The sequence below is a fragment of the Balaenoptera physalus genome (assembly GCF_965194825.1).
Source record: "Balaenoptera physalus genome assembly, chromosome: 20".
In the NCBI taxonomy this organism is placed as follows: domain Eukaryota; kingdom Metazoa; phylum Chordata; class Mammalia; order Artiodactyla; family Balaenopteridae; genus Balaenoptera; species Balaenoptera physalus.
This window is the reverse complement of record NC_138901.1, coordinates 16,077,255-16,097,038: the sequence shown is the minus strand read 5'-3', so window position 1 is coordinate 16,097,038 and position 19,784 is coordinate 16,077,255. Positions and strand designations below refer to the sequence as shown.

The 19,784-nt window shown below is 36.3% G+C and overlaps 1 protein-coding gene across 3 annotated transcripts in view; it reads left to right on the top strand.

Annotated features, from left to right (window-relative positions):
- The window catches only part of EFCAB3 (EF-hand calcium binding domain 3), a 76,780-nt gene that overhangs the window by 17,269 nt on the left and 39,727 nt on the right, over nucleotides 1-19,784 (top strand). The window contains exons 3-4 of one of the 3 annotated variants that reach the window (XM_082443140.1): nucleotides 13,258-13,311; nucleotides 16,606-16,653. In XM_082443140.1, coding sequence (XP_082299266.1) covers nucleotides 13,258-13,311; nucleotides 16,606-16,653 — 102 coding nt within the window. Of the gene's footprint in view, nucleotides 1-12,700; nucleotides 18,607-19,784 lie in introns of those variants that run through there. The other 2 variants (XM_082443142.1, XM_082443141.1) reach the window with 2 other exon arrangements.

Sequence of the window (19,784 nt, the reverse complement as noted above, 5' to 3'; positions counted from 1 at the left end):
CAGCCATCACCACTCTAACTCCAGGACATTCTAATCACCTCAAAATGAAACCCCATACCCTTAAGCAGTTATTCCCCATTCCCACCTCTTCCCAGCCAGTGACACCCACTAATCTACTTTCTGCTTGTGTGGATTTGCCTTTTTTGAACATTTTATATAATGGAATCATACAATATGTGGCCTTTTGTGCCTGACTTCTTTGATTTAGCATATTATTTTCAAGGTTCATCTGTATTATAGCATGAATCAGTACTTCATTCCTTTTTTGTGATGGAATATTATTCTATTATATGGATATGCCACATTTTGTTTAGACATTTATCAGTTCATAGACATTTGAGTTATTTCCATTTTTTAGCTGTTATGAATAATGCTGTTATGACTATTTGCTGTTATGAATAGTTTTTTGAGTACAAGTTTTTGTGTAGACATATATTTTCATTTTTCTTGGGTATATATCTAGGAATGGATTGCTGGATCATATGGCAACTTTATGTTTAACTTTTTGAGGAACTGACCAAGTGTTTTCCAGTGTAGCTGCACTATTTTACATTCCCACTAGCAATGCATAATTTCTTTAATCCTTGCCAACACTTCTTTTTATTTTTATTTATTTATTTTTTTAATTTTTGAATTTTACTTTATTTTTTTATACAGCAGGTTCTTATTAGTCATCAGTTTTATACACATAAGTGTATACATGTCAATCCCAATCGCCCAATTCAGCACACCACCATCCCCTCCCCACCGTGGTTTTCCCCCCTTGGTGTCCATACGTTTGTTCTCTACATCTGTGTCTCAACTTCTGCCCTGCAAACCGGTTCATCTGTACCATTTTTCTAGGTTCCACATACATGCGTTAATATTACAATATTTGTTTTTCTCTTTCTGACTTACTTCACTCTGTATGACAGTCTCTAGATCCATCCACGTCTCAACAAATGACTCAATTTCATTCCTTTTTATGGCTGAGTAATAGTCCATTGTATATATGTACCACAACTTCTTTATCCATTCGTCTGTCGATGGGCATTTAGGTTGCTTCCATGACCTGGCTATTGTAAATAGTGCTGCAATGAACATTGGGGTGCCTGTGTCTTTCTGAATTATGGTTTTCTCTGGGCAGCCCTTAATGCGGCCAAAGTGCCTACTACCTTTTCCAAATAAATTCACTTTCTCACTCTCAGAGACAATTTCACACCTTCTCTCTTCAAATTTCCAACACTTCCTCATATCAGATTTCATAGAAAAAAAAAGATGCAATTAGATAAGACTAACCTCATTTTCCTCCTTAATTTCTATGAACCTACCAATACTTATGCCCATATACCCTGCCTCTCATCTTGTCATAAAGGAATCTCTGCTCCCATTGTGGGCCAGCCCTTCCACTTGTGCCCTGAATCTCATTTCCACTTGCCTTTTCAAAGATTTAACTCTTTCTCTTTCCTCTTAATTTTCCTCTTTCTCTCCTGCATCTTCGATTTCTCCCTTTCTTCTGTATCTCTGTATATATTCCATTGACAAGCAGCTATATGTCTTCTATTCCCCTTGTCCCCTGCCAGCTACTACTCGATCAGTTCCTCTTCACAGAAGAACCTCTCAAAAAGTTGTCATTACTCATTGTCTCTACTTCCTAACCTCCCATTCACTCTTCAGTGCTTGCTTCCCTGCCATGGAACTGAACCAGCTCTCAATCATCAGTGGTCTATCTCTTGCCAAACTTCATGATCAATTCTCTGTTCTTATTTTACTTGATATCTCAGCAGCATTTGACATAGTGACTATCCCCTCTTTATTGAAACTTTTTTATAAATTTTTATTGGCGTGTAGCTGCTTTACAATGTTGTGTATTGAAACATATTTTTCTTCAGACTTTTGAAGCTCCATAGCCATCTGATTTTCTTCTTTTTTCCCTCACAGCTTCTTCTCAGTTTCCTTTTTTGACTCTTCCTCCCATCAAGATCTCTGAATAATGAAGCACCCCAGGGCTAGACCCTTAGCTGTCTTTTTTCTTAAATCTACATCCTCTTTTTATGAGATTGCATCCAGTTTCATTGGGCCAGGTTCTGTCTTTGAGTTGGTAAAAGCAAATTTGTATCTCCAGGGCAACCTCCCTAAGTCAAGAATGGTATATTGAACTAGTTATTTGGTATCTCCACTTGAATGTCCAAAAGGCATCACAAATTTAATGGAATTATTGATTTAATTCTCTAAAATGTCTCAAGCCCTCCCCATCTCAGTAATGGCATCCCCTCTACCCTGTTGGGGGTTTTGAGGGGGAGGGTGGGGAGAAGAGACTAGATTTCATTTCTTCTTTCCCTCATATCCCACATTCAAATCTAGGCTCTACTTGAAAAATAGGTCCCGAATCCATCCATTATCACTATCTCCACTGCTGTAACCATAGCCCTAGCCACCATCATCTCTTTCCTGGGCCACTGAAACAGTCTACTATCTAGTCCTCATTCTTCCAATTTCCCCATCCTGCATAGATGAGATCACCAGCCAGAGTGATCTTTTGAAAGCTGAAATCAAGTCAAATTACTCCTTTCTTCAAGACCTCCAGTGACATTCCACTGCAACCAGAATAATATCCAAACTTTATCATCGTGGCCTACAAGGCCCTGCATAATTTGGCCTCTTTCACACTGGCCTTTTCTCTATCTCTCAGTCACGTCAAATTCATTCCCATTTTAGGCCTATCACACATGCTATTTTTCTACTTGGAATGTTCTTCTCTCAGTTCTTTACATGGCTCTCGTCATCATTCAGACCTCAACCCAAATAGAGCCACTTCAGAGAGGCCTTCCCTTAGCTCCCTGTCTGAAGAAATCCCACCCACTATTACTCTTTATTATATTGCCCTATTTCATCTTTGATAGCATCTTAACAATACCTCAAAACAACAGTACCTTTTTGCTCATTTGTTTACATGCTCGTTGTCTGTTTCCCTCTACCAGATTGTACACTCCTTAATAGCAAGAACTCTGCCAGCATATTTACTTTTGTATCCCCAAAGCCTAGCAAAGTGCCGGGCACATAGAAGGTACTCCTAAGTATTTGCTGATTAATTACTAAATAAAAATACTCAGGGTCAGGTTTATTTGTCCTGTCTCCCTACACTTACCTGTAACCAATCACTTCTTAATTTAATCTTATTCTAGTAGTCTATAAAAGCAAAGAAAAAAGGAAGATACAGGAATGATTCATTACAGATTGAAAGCTTTGTTTCTAAGATAATACTGTTATCTCTAAGGATAAGATCATAAAATTCTAAGAAAAATTAGAAAAAAATTAATGAATTCTATGGTCTTCATAATTTCAGAACTTTATGCGTCCTAAATTTTGTGAGTCTCAGTAATATTTGCTTATCTGATTCTGAGGTTTATTTCCCTTTCCTTACAGGTGATAATACAGTTGGTCTGAATGATTTGATGGATGCTATCAGTTATATCAAGGGTGAGTTGCAAGCTATGATGAAAAGATGTTATAAATAGCGTCTTAATATTTTGCAATTGGTGGAGAAAAATATATCCCCTTATAAATGTTTAAATTCTTTCATATATGTTCCATTGTTGTGGATGCTACTGAAATTGGGTAAACAGTAATTAATCTGTACTTATATATCAATACCCATAATATTCTCTGACGTTTTCCCCAAAAGAATTCTTCAACATAGTTACAGATCTCAAGAGCCACAGAACTATTCATTTTCCCCATTAACCCCAATCCTAGAAATTTATCCTCTGGAAATAATTTAATTGAATAAAAGAAAAAAATCTCTTCCTAAAGACCTTCAGGGAAATTTGAAACAGCCTAAATATCTAACAGTATGGGAATAACACATAAATCATGGTAAGTCAGGCTTATGGGATATCATCTGTTGAAATGTTAACTGTAAAAATTATGTAGCAACTTGGAAACAAGTTTATGAAGTAATATTAGGTTGGAAAAGCAGAATACAAAATTGTATGTATATTAGACTTCTACGTTATGAAAGTACAGCTTTCATAATGGAAAGCTGGAATATGAAAACCTAAAAATGGTTTTTGTGGTAGGGTGGTAGAATTATATTTTTCCCACTTTATAATAATCTTAAATGTTGTTATATTATTTTTACAATGAATGAGGAAAAATTACTTCTGACTGTGTTGAGATGAATGAAATTCTTGGAATGCATAGTGCTCAGAGAAGCAAACTAGGCAAACATTTTTTTTAAATAAATAAAAATAAAATTTCAAAAACTGGTCTATAGAAAAAACTGAATTTTCCAGTGGGGTAGGAGGAAGAGAAAAAAATAAAGCCAAATACCTATATGTAGCTTAATTTGCTATGGGTTGCAATAACCCACCAGTGAATTATTTTTTTTGTAGCCATTTTCTGCTTTTCTGAACCAGAATTTGAAACAGAGGATTTTTTTCTGATCCTCCTGTTAATTCTGGGTATACATGGGTAATGTTATATATAAGCACAAATAGTCTTTTTCATCCTTTGTAGACAGTTATATAATATTTCTGCAATTTATTTCTCACCTTTTCTAAGGAAAGGTGATTGATATCCAGGACTTAGACAACTTTCTAGCAAATGAGGGGGTTGAGCTCACAGAAGAAGAAATGAAGAAACTAATGCCTCATTTGACATTCAATGGTGAGTTTCTTTTAAATTCTGTTGTCTTCCTAGAAGTTACCTTTGTTATCTTGTATATAAGCTTCTCAGAAATGATCCTTATCTTTTTTGTGTCACCTAGAACAATGCTTCTCAAACTTGAATGTTTGTATGAATCACCTGGGCATCTTGTTAAAATGCAGATTATGATTCAGGTCTGGAGTACAGCCTAAGAAATTCTGCATTTCTGACAAGTTTCCAGATGGTGGCAATGCTGCTGGTCCAAGGTCCACACTTTGCCTATCTAAGACCTAAAAGATGAAGAAATGATATATTAAGATTGTGCCTGGCCTTTCATTTCGTAAGTCACAAGTACAACCAATATATTATGTGCCTGAGGGCATGATTCCATCCCCAAAATAAGAAGGAAAAATATTAGAGTAATTAAAATTAGCAAATAAAAATGAGTATTAGGGAGAGACACACAGGGGAAGCAGAAGGAGTTAGGGATTGATTGATTGATTTGTTTGCTTATTGAGATTTTTATTATCGCTTATTGAGCCCAGTTACATGACTTATCTGCTGGCTCTTGTGTTATGTAACTACTTTAGACTCGTCTTTTTATTTCTATTACTCTCTTTGTTGTTCTGATACAAAAAAAGATGATCTAGGAGCATTTGGGGATTAGCATTTCTTATTATAATGATGTTTCTAGAACGCTTCTGTACAGCTCTGGCCTTGAAAGAAAATATTGTATATTGATTTATTCAAACAACAAATATTTACTGATCACTGAATATGTCCAGGAACTATACTAAGGGATGAAGAAGGGAATACATACTTGACTTTCTCTGCTAAACCCAACAGAAAGTAGGAAATAAAACACAACCATTATGTTCTCAAATCATGGTTTTAACAAATTTGAACCTATTCATTGCAAACATCTCCATTTTCTGTTTTCTCCAGTTAATCATTTCTTCTTATTCAGGAAGATATACTATGTCCCTCTCCTCTCTTCAGTTGAAGAGGTTCTTTTCACCCTTCCAAATCCATTCCTCTTGACCTGATCATCTCCCACTTCTTCAAAAAATATTTTTTATTGAGGGATAATTGATATATTGTATTAGTTTCAGGTGTACAACATAATGATTCAATATTTGTATAAAAGTTATTTCATAATTCAACACATTCAATTTCACCTATTTCTCTCTACTCTGCCTATAAAGTAGCATATACTCCCCCATTCCTTTTAAAAACTAACATTGACTTGGTTCTTCTGTCTTATAATTATGATCATTCATCCCTCATTTCTTTCAGCCCACTTTTTAATTGGTCTTTAGGTGCTGCTTCAGCTTCCTCACTTTACATTCTCTCTTTGAATCCTTGCAATTGGCTTTCCCACTCACGTACTCCCCAACTCTACTGAAATAGCTCTCAGAATCAGAAATCACCAATAATTTCCTTTGCCAGCTCCACTTATTCTAATTTCCTAATGTAGAAACAATCCAGGGTTTACCTCTCAGTCTTCTCAGTTTTAATTCCTTCCCTCCCTTAATCATATTACTTCCTGATCACTGCTTGAGCTATCAACTCTCTAGGGTAGCAGTTCTCAAATCATGGTCCAGGAACACCCCTCTCTTGCAGGAGGTCTGTGAGATCAAAACTATTTTTTTTACTGGGGTATAGTTGTTTTACAATGTTGCATTAGTTTCTACTGTAGAGCGAAGTGAATCAGCTGTATGTATACATATATCCCCTCTTTTTTGGATTTCTTTCCCATTTAGGTCACCAAGAGCACTGAGTAGAGTTCCCAGAGCTATACAGCAGGTTCTCATTAGTTATGTATTTTATACATATTGGTGTATATATGTCAATCCCAATCTCCCAATTTATCCCACCCCTCCTTTCCCCACCTTGGTGTCCATGCATTTGTTCTGTATGTCTATGTCTCTATTTCTACCTTGCAAGCAGGTTCATCTGTACTATTTTTCTAGATTCCACATATATGAGTCAATATATGATATTTGTTTTTCTCTTTCTGGCTTACTTCACTCTGTATGACAGTCTCTAGGTCCATCCACATCTCTACAAATAACCCAATTCGTTCCTTTTCATGGCTAAGTAATATTCCATTGTGTATATGTACCACATCTTCTTTATCCATTCATCTGTCAATGGGCATTTATGTTGCTTCCATGACCTGGCTATTGTAAAGAATGCTGCAATGAACATTGGGGTGCATGTGTCTTTTTGAATTATGGTTTTCTCAGGATATACTCCCAGTAGTGGGATTGCTGGGTCATTTGGTAATTCTATTTTTAGTTTTTTAAGGAACCTCCCTACTGTTCTCCATAGTGGCTGTATCAATTTACATTCCCACCAACAGTGCAAGAGGGTTCCCTTTTCTCCACACCCTCTCCAACATTTATTGTTTGTAGATTTTTTGATGATGGCAATTCTGACCAACGTGAGGTGATACCTCATTGTAGTTTCGATTTGCATTTCTCTAGTAATTAGTGATGTTGAGCATCTTTTCATGTGCTTCTTGGCCAACTGTATGTCTTCTTTGGAGAAATGTCTATTTAGGTCTTCCACCCATTTTTGATTGGGTTGTTTGTTTTTTTGATATTGAGCTGCATGAGCTGTTTGTACATTTTGGAGATTAATCCCTTGTCCGTTGAAAATATTTGCAAAACTATTTTTAAAATAACACTATTTTAACACAAAGACATTTAACACAAAGACATTATTTGCCTTTATCACCTTCATTCACTCACAAGTATACAGTAGCATTTTTCATAAGCTACATGACATACCCCCCACCCATGATATATCTGAAAAAGCTATTAAAATATTTCTTTTCCAACTACATAACTCTGTGACCATATCACAGTAAATCAAATGCAGAAACAGACTGAGAATCCCAGCTGTCTTCTGTTAAGCCAAACATTAAAGAGATTTACAAAAATGTAAAACAGAGCTTCCCTGGTGGCACAGTGGTTGAGAGTCTGCCTACCAATGCAGGGGACGTGGGTTCGAGCCTTGGTCTGGGAAGATCCCACATGCCACGGAGCAGCTGGGCCCGTGAGCCACAACTACTGAGCCTGTGCGTCTGGAGCCTGTGCTCCACAACAAGAGAGGCCGCAATAGTGAGAGGCCCGCGCACCGCGATGAGGAGTGGCGCCCGCTTGCCGCAACTAGAGAAAGCCCTCACACAGAAACGAAGACCCAACACAACCAAAAATAAATAAATAAAATTAAAAAAAAAAAGTAAAACAATGCTGTCTTAGCTTGGGCTATTATTACAAAAATACTGTAAACTGGGTGGCTTGTAAATGACAGAAATTTATTTCTCACAGTTCTGGAGACTAGAAGTCAGAGATCAGGGTGCTAGCATGGTTGAGTTCTGGTGAAAGTCCTCTTCTGGGTTGCAGATTGCCAACTTCTCATATCATCACATGGCAGAGAGCAGCAGGCAGCAAGCTCTCTTCTGACTCATAAGGCGCTAATCCCACTTACGAGGGCTCCATCCTCAAGATCTCATCTAATCCTAGTACCTCCCAAAGGCCCACCTCCTAATACCATCACATTGGGAATAGGATTTTATTGGGGGGATGGGGGGACACAAATATTCAGTCAATAGCACTACCTTTCCCACTAAACTTTTTGGGAAATTTATTTATATTTTTCATTTTCAATTGATACATGTTTTTCATTAAAAAGTATGTTACCATATACTGGATTTATTATTACTATTTTAAAATGAATTATTATTTTTTTATTCCTCAGTTTTATTATCTAATAGGGTAATTATCCATAGTTGCAACTCTTGGAGGTCCTCAAAATTTTTTAAGAATATAAAGAGGTCCTGAGACCAAAATGTTTGAGAACCTTTGCTCTCTGGATTATTTGTTGTCAGTACTGTGTTTCTAGCTGCCTGCTAGATACTTCTCCCTTCATATCTCACCAGCACGTTAAACTTCTTCAGGGGAAGGGTGAACTTTTTCTTAAATATCAGATGCACACAGTTGAGTTAATCAAACTCATCAGTATGGCACACTATCACCATTGGTCCATGCAAGGACCCTTTGTGTTTTATTTTATTACAGTAAGTCCCCTACATACGAACAAGTTCCATTCCAAGAGCGCATTTGTAAGTCCAATTTGTTCATAAGTCCAATAAAGTTAGCCTAGGTACCCAACTAACACAATCGGCTATATAGTACTGTACTGTAATAGGTTTATAATACTTTTCACACAAATAATACATAAAAAACAAACACAAAAACTAAAGAAAACATTTTTATTCTTACAGTACAGTACCTTGAAAAGTACAGTACAGTACCAGTCACATCACCACTGCTTTTACGCTTGCTTCCAGACATCCTAGGCTTGTAATAAAGATACTATACTACTGTACTCTCTACACTACTGTACAGTAAAGTACACAAAAGCACAACCACTTGTAGAGGATGCACACACATGACAATGTACACCAGACACGTAAACTAACTTATGTGATTGGGCATGCGAACGCACGTTCACAACTTGAAGGTTCATATTTAGAGGACTTACTGTATTTTTCCTCTTTACCTCCTATTTCCACTCCTATTTCCTTTCCCCCATCGTAAGTCCATTCTCTATTATATCTAATATTTGTCCTTCCAACCTACCTTCCTCATGTTTATTTAGATATACACATGTCCCTTTAAAAATTCAGTGTGTGTGGTATTTAATTTACTTAAATGGTATTGTGCTATAAAACCCCTATTTCTTTTCACTCAACATTATTTTTAATAGCTTTATTGAGATATAGTTCACATACCAGACAACTCATTCACTAAAAGTGTACAATTCAATGGTTTTTAATATTCACAGATATGTGCAATTATCACCACAGTCATTCTCAAACATCTTCATCACCTGAAAAAGAAGCACTGTACACTTTAGCTTTCACTCCCTATCCTCCCACCCCTAAGCAATCATTAATCTACATTCTATGTCTATAGATTTGCCTTTTCTGGACATTTCATATAAATGGAATCATAAAATATGTGGTCTTTTGTGACTGGCTTCTTTCACTTAACATGTTTTCAAAATTTGTCCATGTTGTAGCATGTATCAGTACTTCATTCCTTTTAATGGCCAAATAATATTCTATTGTATGGATATATCTCATTTCATTTATCCACTCATCAGTTGATGGATATTAGGATTGTTTCCACCTTTTGGCTGTTATGAATAATGCTGCTATAAACATTTGTGTGCAACTTTTCATGTGGACATATTTCATTTCTCTTGGGTATATACCTAGGAGTGAGATTGCTGGGTCATAAGGTAACTCTACATTTAACCATTTGAGGAACTGCCAGACTGTTTTCCGAAGTGGCTGCATCATTTTGCGTTCCCACCAGCAATATATAAAGGTTCTGATTCCTCCACTCCCACATCAACACTTGTTACTATCTGACTTTTTAATTCTAGCCATCCTAGTGGATGTGAATCAACACTATATTTTTTAGACTTACCCATGTTTCTATAAATCAATCTAATTCTGGCTGCTGCATAATATCCCTTCAATACAATGACCATAATTTACCTATTCACTGCCCCAGTAATGAACACCAGATTTGCCAACGCTTCATTTTCTTGTTCTTTACTACTTCTACTAACTATATAATTTTACCTTTCACATTTAGGTCTTTAATTCATCTGTATACCACCTCTGCATATGGTAAGACAGGGATCCCACTTGGATTTTTTTTCCACATAGCAAACAAATTTCCCAACACTGAACTGATTTGTCATACTATCATGTATAGACGAAACCCAGCAACTCTCCAATATCTAGGGACTCTTGGGTAGGTTAGGGGAGACATATATTTCTCCTACTCACCAATGGTTCTGACTTTCTACTTTGAATTCTCTGCTTTGCATTCCTCTACTATGCTGTTGTCTTTTTTTATTCTGTTACTCCCCTGGACGCTGCCTAATTCCGTCATTTCTCAACTCAAGGCTGGGTTGGTAGCTTATTTTACTGAAACTGATTAAAATTAAATAATAGATGTCCTTATTCTCATAGATTCTGCCACTATTCCTACTTTAGGGGAATTTTCATTTTTGTTTCTGTTCTTCAAGTTCCAGCCTCCCATTTCAGTGCTGAGGAGGAAACATTAGAAATATATTCAGAGTTTTGGAGAGAGGAAGGGAGAAAGAGATGTATGCTGTTAGTCTTGAAACAAGAGTGTGTGACATTTTATAGACCCAAAAAATTACTTCTTTATCAGAATTCTTGAAGGTGCCACCCAGGGTTCCTTTCTGTCCCTTCTCTTACTGGGTGGCATCATGGAAGAAACATTCAGTCCCACTTGTCTCACAGCTGCTCTTCTTCTAGGCTACTCTTTAGTCTTTTCTCCTGCAAGTGCTATTCTGTCCTAGATACAGTATTTAAATCTCTGGGTTTCTCATGCATTCACATTAACTTCTCAGGTATCAACCACTCTCTTCCTATTTTTTCTGGTCCTGTTCGCCTCCACCTCCCCATCAGTGTTCTCCAGTACTCAGACTGATCCCCTTTAGTGCTCTTCCTTAGGTCAAACTTATACTCTCTCCCAACGATTGTTAAGTCGTTAAAGGAAGGGATCCCATGTGCTAGGCTCTGTGCAAAGTACCAAGGTGAATGAGTCACAGCCCTTGTCCTCAAAGAGCTTATGGTCCAACAGAAGAGATAGGCACATAAAATAATTTCGATATAATGTGATAAATGTATGCAGAAGGCGCTAAAGGAGCGTTTAGTCAAGACTGGGGTTTCATAGATCAATGGAACAAGATAGAAAGCCCAGAGATTAACCCACGCACCTATGGTCAACTAATCTATGACAAAGGAGGCAAGAATATACAATGGAGAAAAGACAGTCTCTTCAATAAGTGGTGCTGGGAAAACTGGACAGCTACATGTAAAAGAATGAAATTAGAATACTCCCTAACACCATACACAAAAATAAACTCAAAATGGATTAGAGACCTAAATATAAGACTGGACACTATAAAACTCTTAGAGGAAAACATAGGAAGAACACTCTTTGACATAAATCACAGCAAGATCTTTTTTGATCCACCTCCTAGAGTAATGGAAATAAAAACAAAAATAAACAAATGGGACCTAATGAAACTTCAAAGCTTTTGCACAGCAAAGGAAACCATAAACAAGACGAAAAGACAACCCTCGGAATGGGAGAAAATATTTGCAAACGAATCAACGGACAAAGGATTAATCTCCAAAATATATAAACAGCTCATTCAGCTCAATATTAAAGAAACAAACACCCCAATCCAAAAATGGGCAGAAGACCTAAATAGGCATTTCTCCAAAGAAGACATACAGACGGCCACGAAGCAAATGAAAAGATGCTCAACATCACTAATTATTAGAGAAATGCAAATCAAAACGACAATGAGGTATCACCTCACTCCTGTTAGAATGGGCATCATCAGAAAATCTACAAACAACAAATGCTGGAGAGGGTGTGGAGAAAAGGGAACCCTCTTGCACTGTTGGTGGGAATGTGAATTGATACAGCCACTATGGAGAACAATATGGAGGTTCCTTAAAAAACTAAAAATAGAATTACCATATGACCCAGCAATCCCACTACTGGGCATATACCCAGAGAAAACAGTAATTCAAAAAGACACATGCACCCGAATGTTCATTGCAGCACTATTTACAATAGCCAGGTCATGGAAGCAACCTAAATGCCCATCAACAGACAAATGGATAAAGAAGTTGTGGTACATATATACAATGGAATATTACTCAGCCATAAAAAGGAACGAAATTGAGTCATTTGTTGAGACGTGGATGGATCTAGAGACTGTCATACAGAGTGAAGTAAGTCAGAAAGAGAAAAACAAATATCGTATATTAATGCATGTATGTGGAACCTAGAAAAATGGTACAGATGAGGCGGTTTGCAGGGCAGAAGTTGAGACACAGATGTAGAGAATGGACATATGGACACCAAGGGGGGAAAACTGCGGTGGTGTGGGGATGGTGGTGTGCAAAAAAAAAAAAAAAAAAAAAGACTGGGGTTTCCTGGAGAAGACCCGAAGTTGAACAAGTGTGAGAAGATCATTCCAGTCAGAGAAGCATACTCTATACACAGTGGTGACAAACATGCCATCTCAAATGGGTTGATTCTCAAGAAAAACCTGTCAGAACAAAAAAACAGCAAGTCCTTCTCTCCCTATTCCAACTCTGAGCATTTACCAACAAAGTCTCTTCATATCTTTTTTTAAAATGTCATCTATCTGAGTTTGGAAAAGATGCTGCCAGACTCAAGCCCTGGTGCTTTGTGTAATATCCCTTTCCCATGTATCACCTTTGAAGTGTAATACCTTGAAACACAGAAGAGAAAAACTGCATTAAAGAAGTTGAGATAGTTCTGTCATTGATTTATACTTTTTTCCATCATACTCACCTGAGAGAAAAATTAATCCAATTCCAAAGCAAACCAGTATATTATCTCTAGTTCTTCTAACTCATGGAAGAAGTTCCAGCCTGCCATGTTATTTTAATAATTTCATAACTTTTATCTGCTTTTATGAGTTTTTATATGACTTCTTCTGTATCTGATTCAAAATGTTTTATAGAACATGGGAAGGTTAAAGTGCATTCAATAATGGAGGGCCTGAAGAAGTTTAAACGTGAGTAGAAATTTTTTATATAATATAAAATTGATAATCTGATGCTATGCACTTATTTTTATATTTTATTTTAAAATTCTTTTTAAAAACATATTTTATATGTGTTTTCTTGGTTATAAAAGTAATACATATTCATTACAGAAAATTTCTATATTCACAAAATGAAAGAACGAAAAAAATTTGAATAATCCTTACTTCTATCACCAGTGATAATCTGTAATTTCATCACCCCCAATTTTTTTCCTTATGCATACACAATTTTTGTGCATTTAACTTTAAAGTCCCACTTGCAATGTACTTTCCCATTTTCTTATTAATATTAAAATCTTACCTGTTGATAAGTATGTCTAATGACCTAAAATTTCTTTTTTGGATGCTTCTAAAATTTAATACATAATCTCAGTACTTTTTGTTTGCAGGCCTCTTATCACATTTATGTCTAAAATAATTTTCCCAGGGCCAGAATACTATGTTCTGTACTTACATAGAAAAGAATGAATGGAAGGTTTGAAAATTATAATGTGAAATTGATCAGTAGAGGCAAGTAAAACTTGTCTTCTGCCCTCTTTCCCTCAGCACACACACAACCTCAGTCTGTACTTCATTCTTAAGTAATTTTAATTTGCTCTCTGCACCAGTGTTTTTCAGTGAGTATGATAAAAAAAAAAAAATTGATGTGTCTCTGAAAACCTGATTGTGTTTCAAAAACAAGAATTTAAAAATAACTTAAGGTACTTTGTGCAAGTATCTACAAAATGAACCTTGGTAAGAGAAAATAAATTTAAATTCTGGGTACCCACACTTAACCTTTCCAAGTGAGTGCTGTTTTATTTTATAATTTGTAAAAGGAAAAAGATCTCGTTGAATAGGTCCATTCTATCTCATCTACTGCTGCTTCTGTTGCCGGTGCCAGAAAACTTTCAGAAATGTCTCTTTGGTAGGCTTTAACCCCAGCATTTAAAACCATGCTGCTGAATTTAGGGATACTGGAAGTAATCCTCCGTGGTCATGTATAAGATCTGAGTTCATTAATAAGCGTTTACTGAGTACTCAAGCAGTGTAAAAAAAGAAAGTTCAAAGATGAAAAAGAGACAAGCAAAGTTCCTGCTTTTCAGCAAGGCTTAGTTTTTGAATACATAGTATATGCTCAATAAATGCTCATTGATTGACTGACTATTAGAGGTTCTAGTTTCCTGCTTTCACATAATTAAACATTCACTAACCCAAGCAGCTGTATTGAGGTCATTCTTGAGATAACCCTCCCAATCCGGGCCACTCAGAAGAAACAGTTATGTGAGTCCTAAGTGAGTCACCCAAATCAGAATCAATTGTTAAAAAACCATTTACAAAGCTGAGAAAGCACAACTTCACAGTCTTGCCTGCTTACCTTTCCATCACTCTTCTTTCTCCTCTTCCATTTCTTCTTTTTCCCTATTTTTCTTAACTTTTCCATGTCTCTATTAATAGATTATTTTTCTTTCACTCCTGCTTCCCTGGTTTTCCTAGTGGTGTTGCTTTTTTGTTTGTTTCTTTTCCTTCTAGTCTCTATCAAACATACACATTTCACATGCCCACCCTGCTCACCCTCTTGCTTTTGTCACTGTAAAAGCCCCGTTCCACTTGCTGACACCAAAATATATTTTATTCTGTGAAATCTACAGTGCATTAAAGAAAATTTAGACATTTAAAAGTATATTTTATAATTTTAGAAATTACAAATAGTAGTGTCTATTCCACAAACTCACCAAATAATACTCAATTTCCACTTATTAAATTTACTGTGTAGATATAGGTATTAAGGGAACAGATTTTATTTCTGAATACTATATTGACTTTTTTGTGCATTCAAACATGTACTACTGTGATTTAAGTTTTCACACTCAAATTTCAGATGACTAGACAGTCACTTTTTAGACAGTAACATTTTTCACACAAAAATCTTTTTCCCCAATTCCTATTTCACCATTTCTGTTTTTTTAAGGAATAAAGGTAGATTTCAGTTACCTAGGCACAAACATGAAAATGACACATTTATATGAACAACTTCAAGACCTGCTAATATTTATGTCATTTGATGGTGAACATTCAAAATTCCACTCTGACCTTCAGTTGTGCTTGGGTTGTGGGGTTCTATCTGAGAATTTTAAAAATCACACCCATTAGGAATATAGAGAAACTCTACTACATATTTAGAAAAAAAAATACTGTATAAAAATAAATTCTGCTTCTTGTCAGGAACAGATATCTTCCAAGTCACATTCCCAACCAGAGTTGGGCAGAGTGGTGCCCCATACAATATCCAAAAATGGCATAGGATGCCTTTAGCAAACTAATGTCTAGGCAGGGAGAAGAGCCAAGCAATAAAGAAGAAAAGAATGAGAGAATGAGAGAGAGAATGGGGTAGGGGAGGAAGGAGGGAGAAGAAATAAAAGGAGTTTGATCAGTTTTTCTTAATTCTACACATTATGTGTTTTATATTAATATTACTATCTCCCCTCCCATAAAGAAAATATATATACTTTATGTGTACTGCTTTCTGCATGATATGTTGCCCTGTACCACCTTCACAGCCTAAAGTTACCACAGAATTTTCCAGGTTTCCATAACCTGCCACTGACCTTTCCTGGTATTAAAACAGTACATTATTGGCTTTATCTAACCAAACTAAACCACACCTCGGTAACTGAGCAATTTTTTTTCTGAGAGTTAATCTCCTCACATTTAGAAAACCAAACTACCCCATGTTTTGAGAAAAGAGTTGAATTAGTACTTTTAAGGTATTTGTTTGGCTGTTGTTTTTCTGGCTGTGGGATGGAGTGGACTGAGGGGAGGAGATTCTACAGTTAATATTATGACATATATTGTACCCACACATTTCACAGGAGAATCCACTAGAAAGAAATACCTGTATCATTAAAAGGTATGTAATTAGTCAACAGTTCATAACCAACGCACTAATGAAAATGAAATGGGTAGCAGAGCATCCTGCTCTTGAGTCAACAGGTTTCCAAAGTTACTTCACTTCCTCACATCCTAAAAGATGATAAATGAATACTCTTGACTTCAATGCTGACTCTATAATGCTTTTCAAAAAAATGTTTTTTGGAGTTTGAGACAGTAAGGCACGAAAAGAAGCAATTTTAATTAAGATGTATATCAAATATAACTAACATTTTCTTCAGTTTCCCACTCATCTAAGGAAAAATTAATATAAAATTATATCTTCCTATTCTACTTTTCATAACTTAAGAAATTTATATAATTTTGACTCTGAATCTTGTCTTTAATCAAAAGGAATGGTGCTTCTACAGAAGTTGATGAAAATCACAGATGATACTAAAGGTGAGTGAAGCCTGATGTGAAGGCATTGTAATGATGGGGTTTAATACTTTGACTTATATTTCTTAATCCCATAGTTATTTTCCCTAATTGTTTTATCAGTTACTACCCTCTATCTACTTGTTGACATGTGTTTGAACACCATTATCTCTCTGATTGTTTTTCTGAGTTCCTTTTGCCTTTATAGTACACATCATGCTGCATCACATGTGATTATTAGGTATTTCATATTGTTTTCCAATGGTTTCAACTGTGATGAATTGTTTTCATCCCTACATTGTAACCTATTTGGTGCAATTTACAGTGCAGTTATACAAAGCAGTTGTTCCTAACTCTGCCACTAAAGAAATTAATTCAACTCATTGGGCTTTAGTGTCCTTATCAATAAAATGAAAATAGTGAATTAGATGGATGATCTATCGGTTCTCTTTCAGCTTTAAAATTCTAGGACTAACTTTTGTGGCTGAAAGGTCTTCACTGTCAAGAAAGTGAAAAAACAACCCACAGCATAGGAGAAAATATTTGTAAATGATATATCTGTTAAGGGTCTAGTATCTAAAACATATAAAGAAAGCTTGTTAACTCAACAAGAAAAAGACAAGAAACCCAATTTTAATAATGGGCAAAAGATCTAAATAGAAATTTCTCAAAAGAAGATATAAAAATGACTAGTAAGCACATAAAAAGATGTTCAACACCATTAATCATTAGAGAAATGAAAATCAAAACCATGAGATATTACTTCACACCCACTAGGATGATTATAATTTGAAAAAGACAGTAACAAACGTTGATAAGGATATGGAGAAATTGGAGTCCTCATGCAGTGCTGGTGGGAATATAAAATGGTGCAGCTGCTGTGGGAAAGAGTTTGGTAGTCCCCAAAATGTGAAACATAGTTACCATATGACCAAGCAATTCCACTCCTAGGGATATACCAAAGAGAAATGAAAACATATGTCCACATAAGAACTTATACAAAAATGTTCATAGCAGCATGATTCATAATAGTCAAAAAGCAAAGACAATCCAAATGTCCATCAAATGATGAATGGATAAACAAAATATGGTATACCCATACAATGGAATATTATTCAGCCATAAAAAGTAATGAAGTACTGATACATGCCACAACATAGATGCACTTTGAAGACATCATGCTAAGAGAAAGAAGCCAGACACAAAAGGCTACAAATTGCATAATTCTACTTTTATTAAATGTCCAGAATAGGCAAAGTCATACAGTCAAAAGATAGATTAGTGGTTGCCAGGAGACAGCCACTGTGGGAAGGGAGAATGGGGAGTAGCAGCTAATGGGTACAGGGTTTGTTTTTGGGTGATGGGACTGTTCTGGAATTAGATAGTGGTAATGGTTATACAACTTTGTAAATATACTAAAAACCACTGAATTGTACACTTTCAAAAGTGTAAATTTTATGTTATGTGAATTAGATTTTAATTTTTTTTAATTGCAGGACTGACCCAAAAACATATCTGCTAAAAAAAAAGAAAAGAAAAGCACAAAGACTCAGAATCCATGCCCGTTTGCTTGTCAAGCTCTGTGAGTGGAAATAATAAACAACAGGCTGGCCCCAAACTTAAGTCCTAACCCCAAAGCACCTTCCATCTATCCAGTGCACCAAGCTGTGGAACCCAGCTTATGTCCTGGGACCATCAGCCCTACAGATAAGTATCATACCAGTCCACCAATTCTAAACTACCTAGGATATGCCCACCAGTAAATTAAGTGAATTCAGCCCTTCATCCCATTTGGTTCTGAATAGATGAGTACTGATGTAGCTAAATTATAATACATACCTACTCCCCAGGATAGTTTAGTTCCTTATGTATTCTACCCTATTAATTTTGATGATTTCTGTCACCACTATTCACTCACAGATTATAGAAACCTGAATTTGGGTGAACTTGTCCCACTTCCCTGTCAGCTACTTTAGGGTAGGCATACCATCTTTTTTTTTTTTTTTTGAGGTATAGTTGATTTACAATATTAGTTTCAAGTGCACAGCACAGTGATTCAAATTTTTTATAGATTATACTCCATTTATAGTTATTATAAAGTATTGGCTATATTCCGTGTGCTGTATAATGTATCCTTAATTATTTTATACACAGTAGTTTGTACCTCTTAATCCCCTACCCAGACATGCCATCTTGTAAGTCTTTTTATTCTCTGTACCTGCAGTTAGTAGGTGTCTGCTGAAGCAATGAAGGGATGCGTGTATCCATTCACTTAACAATCATAGTCTACCGTGTGCCAAGTATTATTGTAGATGCTTGGGACAAAGCTCACTACTCTCGTGGAGCTTACTTTCTAGTGAAGAGATATACACAATAAACAAATAATAGTATGACAGAGATTACAGAGAAAATAAAGCAAAGAAAATGGGTATAGGGGATACTGTAAGTGGAGGAAGTTAATCAAGAAAAGACTCACTGATAAAGGGCATTTAAGCAAAAAGCTAAGGAGACCAGGGAGCAGAAGTCTGGAGCAAGAGCACTCCACGCAGAGGGAAGAGCAAGTGCAAAAGCCCTTATACAAGAGCATGCTCGTAATATTTGAGAAAGAGTAAAGAGGCCATTGTGGCTGAACAGAGTGAGCGAGGGCAATGTAGGAAGAGAGAAGGTCATAGAGGTAGGGGACGGGACCACCACATTGAGCCACATAAGCTATGCACTGTACAAGTCCAGGATTGTGCAATGAGAAGTTCCTTTTGGGGGAAGGGGGTGGTGCAGGTGTGGGGAGTAGCTGATCATATAAACCCTGAAGGCTATTGTAAAGATTGGGGGTTTTTCCTGAGTAACACAGGAAAATGAGGATTTGAACAGAGATAGGACATGATCTGACAAGTTTTTAAAGGACTGTCCTGGTGCCTGTGTAGAAGAGACTTGGCAGGGGTGGATACAGCAAGAGCAGAAGCAGGGAGACCAGTTTGGAGGTCTTTGCAGTAATCCAGAGCAGGAAGTAGAGGTGGAGGTGGTGAGAGTGGTTGAGTTACTTATATATTTTGAAGATGGAATCAACAGTATTTCCTGATAGATATCCCAGGGCTGAGAACATAATAGGCACTAAAAATGTACTTATGAAATGGATGAATTGGATTAGATGTAGAACA